The sequence below is a fragment of the Streptopelia decaocto genome (genome assembly GCF_964273445.1).
Source record: "Streptopelia decaocto genome assembly, chromosome: 6".
In the NCBI taxonomy this organism is placed as follows: Eukaryota; Metazoa; Chordata; class Aves; order Columbiformes; family Columbidae; genus Streptopelia; species Streptopelia decaocto.
Window position 1 is genome coordinate 62,676,958 of NC_138660.1, and position 12,483 is coordinate 62,689,440.

Genomic DNA, 12,483 nt, shown 5'->3' on the forward strand with positions numbered 1-12,483 from the left:
AATAAAGCATAGGGTTAAAGCATGTATTATTGCAATTAAAATAACTTATATGCATATTTAAATAGTCCAGCAGTCCCGGAGCGCAGTTATGAAATAAATACCCATTATATCAGATGGAAAGTTAGCAAGATTAACTTGACTGAATAAATTGGGAATACAAATGCAGACGAGTGTTCTAGTTAGGTTGTACTAATGGATTTTGGTTTGCAAAATGTCACCTGAGTGCTCATCTGCAGTCAAAAAAGCAATTTTAGCAACCAGACACTCCCTATCAAATGAAATTGGGGTTAGAGAAACAAAAACAAGAACGACCGAGAATTTGGCTGAAATTCTTATTTTTCTTCAGTGATCAGATCTAGGTCTCTGAGAAGGAAGCACAACAATGGTGCTCAGAGCAGTATTTTATTTAACTTCAGCTCTGTTAAGGAAAGGAAAGGAAAGGACATGTTCCACCTTGGGGCACCCCAGGGAGCTCAAGAAACACAACAGCTGCTCTCAGACGGCGCCATATGCACAGACCCTGGTGAATAAACCGAGCCCAGGGAAAAGGCAGCATTTGTTTCCTTGTCCAGTGGATACAGAGTCTTTGAAAGTGCAGGGGGAACAGAGGCAGGACGACGAATAATCGCTCTAAGGTGACTAATGGTGCTAAAGAAGTATTTCAGAGCATTGGCCTCAAATGTTACGAAGTGCTGCCTTACGTATGTCACTCATGATACACCAGACAAAATATCAGAAATATTCTGAAAACAATCCTGTTTGGACTAATTATGTATTATTAAAGTACTGGTTTTTTATTCAATTGGCATACTGAGATGAAAAGTGCAAAGCTCTTGAAGTGTGATGACACTTGTGCAGTGGCTTTGGCAGGTGGTAGGTGCTGTCTCCTAAAACTGCTGGGAGTGTACCATTGTAATGCAGTTCTTTTATGGTGTCTACCCTTGAAAAAGACACTCAGAGTGGAAATTATGCATTTAGCGTCCTCCCTCAGCATCAGAGGAACTCTTGGCTAAGTTGACTCCAGAAAGGGCAGTGAGCATCTTCTGCCAGAGGTGCTCTATGCGTGGGAATCCAGTGGACTACAGGAGGCCTTATTTCTCCTGCTTATTTTTTATTATTATGTAGGTGATGTTGGCTGTCTTCAAAATGCTCCTCTGAAATGATGTTTGTCAAGGACTTGCCTGCTTAGCAGACTAGTCTTAGTGTTCAGCCACTAATAAAGGGTACTAGTGCCTTTGTGCAGGAAGGTGAAGAGCTCTACAACCGAGAACCTGGCTGGGTGTAGGAAAGGGCGTGGGAATGATGAGTAGAGCCTTGAGGAACTACTTCATCTCAGCTCATCTGCGGAGTAATTATCCACAAGTAAGAGAATTAAGAATCTGCAAGGCTTATTATGTGAAAGCAAGACGGGTAAAAGCAAGGTCCTACTTTTTACAGGTGATGAAGTTGTTGGTAGTGAAGGGAGTGATCCAAATGGAAATTGCTAAGAGCATCTGCATATATCTCACTTCAGATGACTGAATATAAGCCAAACACACTGACATGTAGCTGTGTTCTTCCAAAAGAAGCTGGGAGGATGGACCTGGTGATCCCCAGAGGTCTTTTCAGCCTGGACTGTGATTCCCAGAGTCTTTGATTCCCAAAGCAGGACAGAGCAGCGGGAGGCGACTTCCAACGACATCCTAACAGGGAGACGGAGGGGCTTGTCCAAAGGGATAAGAATATTACAGAACTGAAATTTGGTATGATTTATATTAGAAGAGAAATTAATTTTCAGCCTGCTGCTTGTTTTTTCCCTACTGGTCCTCAAAGCCTGATTTTGAACTGCACAACTGGAAAAAAAAATCTACATTCTGTCACAAGATAAATATCACTTGGTAATGTATTTATTATCTTAGTGTATTTTCAGACACTCTATTAAACAAAGGTCACATTCCCTCAAGCTCCACAGGTATTAAAACTTGCTACAGATGGGCTGTTCCTTTTATCTTGATGAATTTTGATATCAAATAGGATGGTGATAATATTGATAGTGTCTGAGGTTGTTGATATTTTTGCTCACTTGCCACGGATGTTCCATCAAAGCCTAAATATTTTGCAGGTGCTGATCTTCTCTAAGCTTTGATCACTTGTTCAGTTTTGCTGCCCCCAGTTCTTAGAAGGCACTTCTGTTTGGATCTTTCAGCTTCATCTGTCAGGACAAATCAGCTGCATCTGACATGGGGAGAGACGTCACCACTGGGAGGTGCAATGGGTGCTCCTCACCCTTGGCCACGGGGCTGGGGATGGAGTGGGACCGGGGAGCAGATGGGCTGGTTATCGAGTCTGGTGACACAGCCAGTGACAAGAGACAAAGAAAGGATGTTTGTGTATTGTGTCATCAAGACCTGAGACAGAATGATGTTGGTAATAAAGTATTTCATCCTAAGGACCCTCCAGAGAGGTTTTCAGTTATACCAGTAATTAAAGAAAGCATTTTGTCTTGCGAGACAGTAAAATGCAGAGGTAGATTTATGTTTTAAGGACTATACTGGTGGGCATACTAAATATACTTAGACACAAAGCAGCCGTATGCCTATATTCATAAATATTCATATGTACATTGGTCTGGTCTTTGAGGAGAGGCCGTTCTGTTGTCCAGCTTGCTTTGGGCTTCCCGTACTAGGAGCTACTTGGGCCTTTTCTACCTCCAGGTATAAAACCACGATCAAACACAGAGACTTTCGTGTCAAATAATTTTCCATCCTTTAGAAGGAGCATTTCAGAAATGTGCAAACAAGCAAAAATTATAACATCTGAGATTATAGTGACCTTTTCTTATGGATTTTGTAATATATCTTCAGAACTGCTGTGAGCTCAAGAGGGTTGCAGTGATGCCGGGGGCTTTACAGCTGAGACCCCCCCTAGAGGGGGGTGAGAAACTGCACGTGAAAGATAATTAAATAAATGATGCAAATACTTTTGCTTTGTGTAGTGAAAGGCCAATTAAGATATCAACTTACCAGAGGAATTTCAACAAAAAGCATAATTAATGACAGGTGAGTCAGGGAATTCATTGTTTTGAAAAATGTGCATAATGCTATTGTTTTACTGAGCTATTCTAAGCTAATAAATAAGTCAATATTTTGTGAAAACCCTTCTGGCACTATGCATTTCAGATGACAAGTTCAGTTTTGTATTTAAGATATGAGGTAGATATTTAAAAGTTATTTTTAAGGTAGTGGAACAATTAGTTTTTCCTGAAATATGTGTTGCATAGACAAATGGAGTCAATTTTACCATTTCCCACAGAAGTTTTATGTGTGTTCAAATGTAATGACTTTGGTAGCATGAATCTGGCCTTAAGCAAGGCTAAGTGAGATCACAATCTGTCCCTGGTTTCAATAGATTAGATATTATCAAATAAATATGTCATTTTTGTAAGCAGAAAGAGCTCCTTCAAAGCTACAGAATGTTTGTCTGTTATTTTGAAATATAATTGTCTTTGAAAGCCAGAATGATCCCAGCTGGAAAATTTATAATAAAAAATAATTTTGGTTTGGGCAGTTATTACATATGAAGTCATAGAAGAATTTGAAAGAGGCTTTTCCCCTTACCTTCACAGGTAATGCCATCTCCACTGTATCCACTGGGACAAGACCCGCATTTAGATCCTCCATCTTCGCCCGGCTCGCACTGCACGCCGGTAAAACACGGTGTATTGGCGCAGACGGCTTTCTGGTGCGTCCCACTGCTGGTTTTCGGCAGTTCCACGAGACCCATCGCTGTGTGGAATGACTTTCTGGCTGGGGGAGCAGACCCTGGTGGGACACCGGACCCTGGTGGGACACGAGCGCTCGGGGGAGCTGCACCGAGGGAAGGTCCTAGTGAATGGGAAGGGGAGGTGAGACGTGTTGCCAAAGGTGACGCTCCCGGCTGCTCTGTTGGGAAATCTCTCGATGGTTTAGTGTTTGACACTGTGGCTCGACTGAGCCATTTTCTGGGGGAATAGCGGTGCTTGGGATAAGGTTGCTGAACAACACGTGGCCTTGCAAAGAATGAACTTGCATTCGTGTTGCGATGAGAAGGGACCATTGGGGTTGTGCCTGGTTTGTGTGGTTTGGCAGGGAGAAGGGTGTGGGTTGTCACACTGGAACTTGTCACTCGGAGCTCCGGCTCCTCGTGCAGAATGAAACTCTGGGTATCGCTTCTTTTTTCAAGAAAAGATTGTTTCTCAGGTTCTGTGGACTCCATAGCAGGTTTTTTTGCTGACAGTATCCGACCTTGGGAAGTCTCCTTTTTCATTGTAAGGGATGAAGTGTTTATGACCACCGGGTTTCTTTCCAAAAAGTATGTAGTTTCTTGTCGTGGAATTTGCGTTTGGGAAAGAAGGGAATATGTGTTTCTTGATGTCTTTAAAGCATCTTCCCGATGAGAGCCTCTAGCATCTTCGGTATTTCTTCCAGTAATATGCACATAGCTTTGGGAAGATCTTGAAACTAGGACAGAAAGAAGATATACATTAGTCAGATTTTCTGATTTAGAGTTTAAAGGAATCGCAGTGAACATTTAGTTTATGAGCAAGTAGCAGAACATCGATGCTAGAAATAAGAGAGTTAAGCTGTCGTTATATGCATGACATGGTGCACCCTGCAGTTCCTGACCACCTGAGATAATATTTGTTTCTTAATAACTATCAACACTACAACAGTGTGCTGGGAAATCTAGTAGACATGGGGTGTCAAACTCATTGTCACCGGGGGCCACATCGGCCTCGCGGTGGCCTTCAAAGGGCCAAATGTAATTTTAGGACAGTATAAATGTAACTACTCCTACATTTATATGGTCCTAAAACTACATTTGGCCCTTTGAAGGCCACTGTGAGGCCGATGTGGCCCCCGGTGACAATGAGTTTGACACCTCTGTCCTAGGCAATACATAATGCAAAGACTTCACATTTAAGCTCTTGCAGTCTAGGAGTAAGACGAGACATTGCAATTTGGGACAGACGGATGGAAAAATAATCAAATACAAGATGGTCCTTGGTGAAAATAACCAAATGTTAAGATGGTCCTTGGCGAGATCATGTCCTAGAGACACTCTAGTCCCATTGCACCAGTGTATAACTATGCGATGCTTTTGTAGTCCTTATGGCAAAGGAAGGTTTCAGGAAGGTGTTTAAAGGAAACAAGAGGGGCAGCGTGTAGGAGAAACTGCTGGTTTGTAACTGTCGCCCACTTGTTCCAAAGCCAACCAGCTCTTGGGCTGTGTGAGGAGGGTGATGGATGGGGAGAGGGTAGTCTGTGAAGGGCTTTCAAAGTGGAGACGAGTAGTTTGAATCAATACTTTCAGGAAGATTAATGGCCATCTGCTGACTCTGATGAATGGAAGAAGCTATTTTTAACTGGTTCTGGCATACTTACTCCATAGGAAACAGAATACATTGGATCCTGAACAAAAAAACCCCACTTGATTCTAGGGTTAAACCCATGCGAAGGTGTATCTCTGCCTTGCAAATATAAATATTAATCACTTTCTTAAAACTCCTATTGATGTAGAAATTAGCTGTAGTTAGCAAGGAAAGAGATTAAGATGCTTGGAAAAGGTCAAAATGAAAGTTAGAGTGTTGACTTGATGTAGGCAAATCCTGGCATCCAAATTTGTGTTTATTTGGCTGTTAAACAGTGTCATTCTGCTGGTGGCTGATGAGTTTTTATTGCCCTGAAGCATAATGTTTTGGAGTTTTACAGTGGTACTGGATCAAGTTATGGACATCAGTAGGTAAATACACGCTATTTAGTAAAGCAGTAGGCAAATACATGGATTTTACTGTCCAAAGTAATCCTGATGAATGATGAGTTACACAGAATATAAGGAAGGAGATGGTGAAGCAGGGAGGACATCAGCAAAAAGAGCATGAGAGGACAGGAGAAGTCAAAGGATTTTTAAAAATTAATGAGAGAAAGATGAAAGAAATATCCCTGTAGAAAATGATCAGTATTAAATGATCATTGCTACCTTCAGAAAATTCGATTCAGGGCCCAGAAATGGACAGGAATGACGGTCAAGGGCTGAACGACCTCTGTGACGAATTTCCAAAATGAGCCCTGGTTGTAGCTTTGAGCTCCTTCCACCGTGTTGTAATTAAATGAGCTTTCCTCCTAGCTCGGTTTTGGTAACTAGTAAGGGGATGAGACTGACTGCCTGAGAAAAGGAAATCTTTTATTCCTTTATCAGGTGATACCGGTGATATACTCATCCTGCAAATAAGCTTCATCCTTCCCTGTAAGGGAGAACACATTGTTCTTGGAGTGTATCTATGACAATACAATTTTTACATCTCACGTGACACCAGTGACACATTTTAGTTGTGTGTTCATTATGACTTATATTGGTCAAAGTCCCTCATCCACTTTACAGTCCGCCAAACTATGTTGGCATCGTTCAGGTGTGGTAACTTCAGCGTCCTCTCAGCTTTCATTATTTCAGATTTTTATTTATAGCGATACTGTGCAATTTAGTTAGGGTTAGAATATGATAGATTTTTTTTCTGGAATACCTGAAAATTTCTTTCTGCAGTTTTCCAGATATCTAACCAAGCTAAAACAAAGTAGTATACCAAAAGATTGCAGACTCAGTTGTCTGTAGTCAGCAGCTTTCTCAAATCTTGTATTACTGCAATTCATTTTCCTTGCAGTCGATCAATATCTTCAAATGTATAACCCATTATCAATGCAGAAGTGTGATTGCATGACTCTGGTTTTCTCTGTGATGCCACTGTGTGATTACATATTGGACTGGATGAAAATAACAAGAAAACGACAAGGGGAAGTGCTCAAGGTTACGTGACGGTACAAAAATACATTTTCACTACCTGTCAGTATTTCTGCCTGTACTAAAGGGGAAATGTGCAGCAGAGGAACGACTGAGTTTATTTTTCACGGAGGTAGATAAGAGCCTGAGAACCTGCTGCTTTGCAGGAGCTCCATTTGTATGGATGGAGTTACAGCACTGTGAGCACAGCGTAGTGTGGGGATGGATCAGACCCCGAGGAGATCGGTTCCTCTGCTGTCTAGACTAGAACAAGGGTGACAGAGGCCAGATTTGGGGGGTAGAAGCTCAACCTCCGTCATCCAACCCAGCACCAGGACACTTTCCGTCCACGCGGTTGCCCCACATGAGAACCCCCCAAACCCTTTGGTTTGCCCGTGTTTCAGGCACCTTGTGCTGCTCGCACTGAGCTCATAAACCAGAATCATCATAAATAGCCTCTGGTTCCTGCTTGCCAAAGCCATCACGGTGTTGGTAAGGCACAGCAAATTCTGATTCTCACCTGAATTGCATTTTATAGTGAACTACTGGATATCTGTAGTTGAAGAGGATCATGTTCATTCTGAAGGTAATAAAATGACTATATAAGCTAGTGAAAACAGCAGTTCACAAATAGAGCAGACATTCGACAGTCTCTTAAACCCAGGGTGAGGCAGCAACACCCTGAAACATAGAAAAGAAGTCTGGTATCTTGTCTCTCTTCTGAGTTTCTGGGTTTTTTTTCTTGTTTGTTTGTTTGTTTGTTTCTCGCCCCAAATATTTCTATTCCCAGAGAAGCAGCACACATGTCATGCTCGGCCTGGGACAGGCTGGACTAGGTTGTTTCACCCAGGTCTTTGCTGGCTTACGCATCTCTACACCTTTCCATCTATTAGAGTTAGAAAATGAGGTTTTTTTTGTTGTTTTTTATTTTTATTTTTTTTTTTAATGAAAGTGTAGCTTTTCCATATAATTACGTGAGGGTGATACTACAAGCATGGCCATGTAATCTTGGGTGCTGTAATCTCTCAAAGCTGATAAAATGCCCCAAACCAGTCTACTCTTCAGGTGGAGCCTGGCTCCTTCTCCTTAGCAAGATCATCCTCTGCGGTCTCTTCTGCCTGTCGGTTCAGAAGATTATGGGCACCTTTAATTCTGATCAGGTTACAACTATTTCAGAATTCCGTGAATAGCTTAAGAATTCATCTCATTATTAACACAATTCAATAAATTTACAATTTGTGTAGTTTTAGAGCTATTAACATTTAGTAGTACATGCTGTGTAGCACATTCCTCATTCAGAAGAATGTCGACAGAGGAATGCTCTTCTGACATATTACACTATGTGGGTCATCATTTAAAATTTGAAACATCTACCAGCACGTAAATCTTATTTAAAATGTCAAGAGAGAACAGAAAAATTACACTGGTCTAAGAAGTCTTGTACCAGAGTAGTGGGGATCATGCCATGTCTCTCTACTTTTCCACATCCACTTTTTTTTCTGTATTTAGTTGGTGAGAAAGGGGAAATGGAACAGCTGTCAATAGGAAGCTCTAGGGAAATTCTGTTTTTCCAGCAATTCCTAATCTGCTGTTTTATTTGATTAAGTTCTGTCATAACTTTATTTTCTAGTTGGAGTGTGTTTAATTCATAAGTCTTCTCTTAAGCCATCCAAGCATACCTTAATGTCTTCCTTCTCCCAAATATTCAGAAACACAGCTTTGATTCTCCCTTTGTTCCTATTACATGTTCAGAATTTCCCCACATTCAGATGCTGTCTGAACTTCACCATCACCAATGTCACTTCTCTCACAATCAAAAGCAGTAACTCCCAAAATAAATTCCTTAACTCCTTTAAGTGAGGTGCTGCTTCAGCTTCCCAAGTTTTACTTCAAGGAATATTTTTGTAGAAACAAAAGCATTATAAATACTCAGTGAGATCGGAATTTTATTATAAATGTAGATAGGAGGTTAAATTTAGAGTTCACTATTGTTTATTTATTCTGTCAAAAATTGAAAAGTCAGATGTGGTGTTAAGGAGTTTAAGAGCACACAACACGCTGGAAGTAGGTGCAGGCAAAAGTTAATCCCCACTTTGAAAAATGTGGAAATAGAGGGTATAAGTTTTATAGAAGAGGTGCCCAGAAGTGGAATTTGCAAATCAGAATAAGAAGTGGAGCTCCGTGCAAGCTGCCAGCTGTGCATGGGCAGTCTGTCAAAACCTGTGCTCTGCAACCACCGCTTCTGTGGTGGCCGAATTTACTCCCTGAGCTGCATTTCAGCCTAATAGGAAATGAGATTGTATTGCTGGTGTTGCTACCTAGTGAGCAGTTGTCTTCCCCTTCTGAGGCTGAGGGAGCTGGGCTTGTTTAGTCTGGAGAAGAGGAGGCTCAGAGGTGAGCTCAGCACTCTCTAGAACTACCTGAAGGGCAGTTCTAGCCAGGTGGGGATTGGTCTCTTCTCCCAGGCATCAGCAATAGGACAAGGGGCCATGGGCTTCAACTCTGCCAGGGGAAATTTAGGCTGGATACTAGAAAGCAATTCTTTGCAGAGAGAGTGGTCAGGCATTGGAATGGCTGCCCAGGGAGGTGCTGGACTCACCGGCCCTGGAGGTTTTTAAACTGAGATTGGCCATGGCACTTAGTGCCATGATCTAGTCAATGGACTGGAGCTGGACCAAGGGCTGGACTTGATGATCTCTGAGGTCTTTTCCAACCCAGTTGATTCTGTGATTCACCTACCAAAATCCTGAGCAATAAGGAATATTCTATAGAGCCTGCATCATTCAGCCACTTCTGGTTATAACTGTTCCTCTGCCTCAGACTCTTTTGTTTGTCAGATGTGGCTGCAGCTGCACATTCACGATTCTGTAATACCATTTATAATTTGCAATGCAGATTTGTTTTGTGTGCATGAAATATAAAATCATTCTGCTCCCACGCAGTGGTTTTTGTGGAGGAGAAAACGGGGGATCTTCAGCCAGCTCAACCACTGAAGTTTGTTCCAAATCTCCCTGTATTCAGAATAAACGATTCCCACAAATGGAATGGGGTCTGTACTCTGCCATCAAGGAGATCCTTTTCCACTTCTGGGATGTTGAAATCCTATGTGAGCATACAAGAAAACATTACCTCAAGAAGAGGGAGTGTGTTTGATTATGTTGCATTTAAGGTCTTTTGTCTTACACATTATTGTGTAGCTTGTTTGCCTCTAGGTTTTCAGAGCAACACGATTGGCATCTCAATTAATTAACTGATGTATTTAAACAAAATGGGCGTTCTGAGATGCTCAGCCAACAAGCAAACGGTTAATGAACACAGAAATGGTATTACGACTACGTTTCAGAGAACATTTTCAGATGTATCTAAGGTATGTCAAGGAATACACAAAATTACAGATAATCCCTTTCATACTCAACAAATACCAAAACAATGCCTTAGAAAGATTTTGCTTAGGTATAGCTCTTTCCTTATATGAAATATCTTTCTATTCATAAATCTTTTTCAATAGGAAGCATTGTAATTTAGGGATTAAGAGAAAAAAAAAAGAATTTAAAAGAGTTGGAGCACTAATACTGGCTTCGTTTATATTCATTTAAGCCAGATTTCTGCATGGACTTCAAATCACCAGCTCTTTTTTGGGTGTCCTGAATAGATAATAGTAGTATTTAGGCTATAAGCTGGATTTCTAAAATGACATTCAAGTCTAAAAGTAATCAAACAGTTTTAAATATGAACCTTATCTTAATGGATGGCACTTTCTTGTAATACACGTGTATCTGCGTTCCCAGGACGTAACTATCAGCTTTTGGTTATTACAGTTCTTGAGACAAGGGATCGTATGGAGGCAGAGTGCCAGAAGGGTGCGAGGGGGCCATGAACACAATAATAACTACAGAAAAATGAGCCTTTGAGGAAAATAAAGCATTTTGTGCACTTTGTTTGCAGACTATGTTTGTTGGGCTTTAAAAAATTATTTTTATGATGTTTTCGGTACATTTTCAATAACGATTTTAATGTCGGGGTCGCCAGAGACAGTGTTTTTAAAGATATTGTAAGAATTACTGATGGCAAGGATATGAGCACGTTCCTCAAATAGGGAGGTTTTTTTCCCCCTTTATCACTATTTTCCTTTACCGGTATCTTTTTTTTTGGATTGTGTATGGAGATATATAAACTAGCTGTGTTTTTCAAACAAACAATGTTTTCTCAAACACCTCTCCTACCTTCCAGTTTATTTGAAGGTTTAATTGAAAAGTTCTCCCCTAGGGGAGGAAAACTCAACGTATTTGATGTTGTCTCCCCCCTCGCTCCTTTGTGGCCGGATCTATCTGTGCTCTTTGCGTTCCCTGGGTCTAACCCGTTCTCTGCTGCTGTTTTTAGAAGTTATTTTCCTCTGAATATCCAGCCAACAAAACAGGAAGGGAAGGAAAAGTGTGGTTGTGTTTCAAAACACCACAGATCACCAGCTTAACCCCTTCGCAACTGTTTTATCGCCCTTTCTTTCGTTATACCCTGTCCATCCTTCAGGTCTGAACTTCCACCTTTCCTCTTTGTGTCCTACCATCTGCAACTGCGTTATTTCAGACAGTATTAAGATGGAGATTCATTAAACTAAATTACATTTTCTGTTCAGGAATTGGCAGTATATTTGACTTCTCAGCTCTGCGAGAGATGGAAAAATTATTAGAAACTGTGTTGTTATCTGATGATGCCTCATGGGCCTTCAGATTCTCTCAAGGCTTGGGCAGGTTGATAGATATATACAAAACAGGCTAAATCAAGACAGATCGTCTCTGAAGCATCCCTGTCTAATTCTCTGAAACATCTATGTAGAATCCTTTAGAACTGCAATAATAAATTAGAAAGAAAGTTCATAGCATTTCTTCAAAAGAAAATACATAATATTTCCTCAAAGAAAAAATAGCTTAAATTTGAATATTTAACTGAAATTCTCCTTTTATTCGGTTGAAGTAGATTATCTAAAACTATAATTATGTTGTTTGGGGCTGTAAACACATAAAAATGAGTTACTTTACATATGAAAGCCAAGGAACAATCTGAACTATGCCTTGCTGGAGACCAGTAATGAATCTATTTTAATACCATATAAGCACATATAAATACTCTCACTGAAATCATGCTTTCATGAAATTCTCCACAATTTCAACTGATTAGGATGACAACAATCTATAGTTTCTTTCTAATACAGAAAACAGAAAGCAGGGAATTTCACTAATAAGTTTTCTGATGGGATGTCACAAAAGTTCTTAGTTCTGCTAATTTGTGTTTAATTCAACCAAATAGGTTTTTCACAATTGCCGCTGAATTCTATGGTAGCGTGCTGGGGACAGTCATATCATAAGACTTTCCTTTATAACACTTGTAGTTTTCTCTTTGAAAGAGTGTTAGGATGAGCAAGTAGAGAGACTTGAAATTGTTGTTTTTAGTGGAGCAAGAATTTTGAAGCAAGCCAAGGTCACTTAGGGGTGCAACATTGTGGCATAAATAGCTATGGAGAAGATAATAAGTCCCTTTTGTTTTGCATCCCAACAAATGTAAAGGGGAAGTTACGAACTCAGTGGAGGCATTTGGAGGAGGAGGAAGGAAGAAGGCTTCAGGATTACCTTTCCTCTGAGGTACTACATTAGTTCAAGAAGGATTTAAAATGTCATAAACCAATAGCTTGATTCA

The 12,483-nt window shown here is 40.6% G+C and overlaps 1 protein-coding gene across 1 annotated transcript in view; it reads right to left on the minus strand.

Annotated features, from left to right (window-relative positions):
* The window catches only part of LOC309441366 (von Willebrand factor D and EGF domain-containing protein-like), a gene marked incomplete at its 3' end in the record, with an annotated part of 173,842 nt that overhangs the window by 32,299 nt on the left and 129,060 nt on the right, over positions 1 to 12,483 (minus strand). The window contains exon 21 of the mRNA XM_082055997.1: positions 3,597 to 4,478. Coding sequence (XP_081912123.1) covers positions 3,597 to 4,478 — 882 coding nt within the window. The remainder of the gene's footprint in view (positions 1 to 3,596; positions 4,479 to 12,483) is intronic.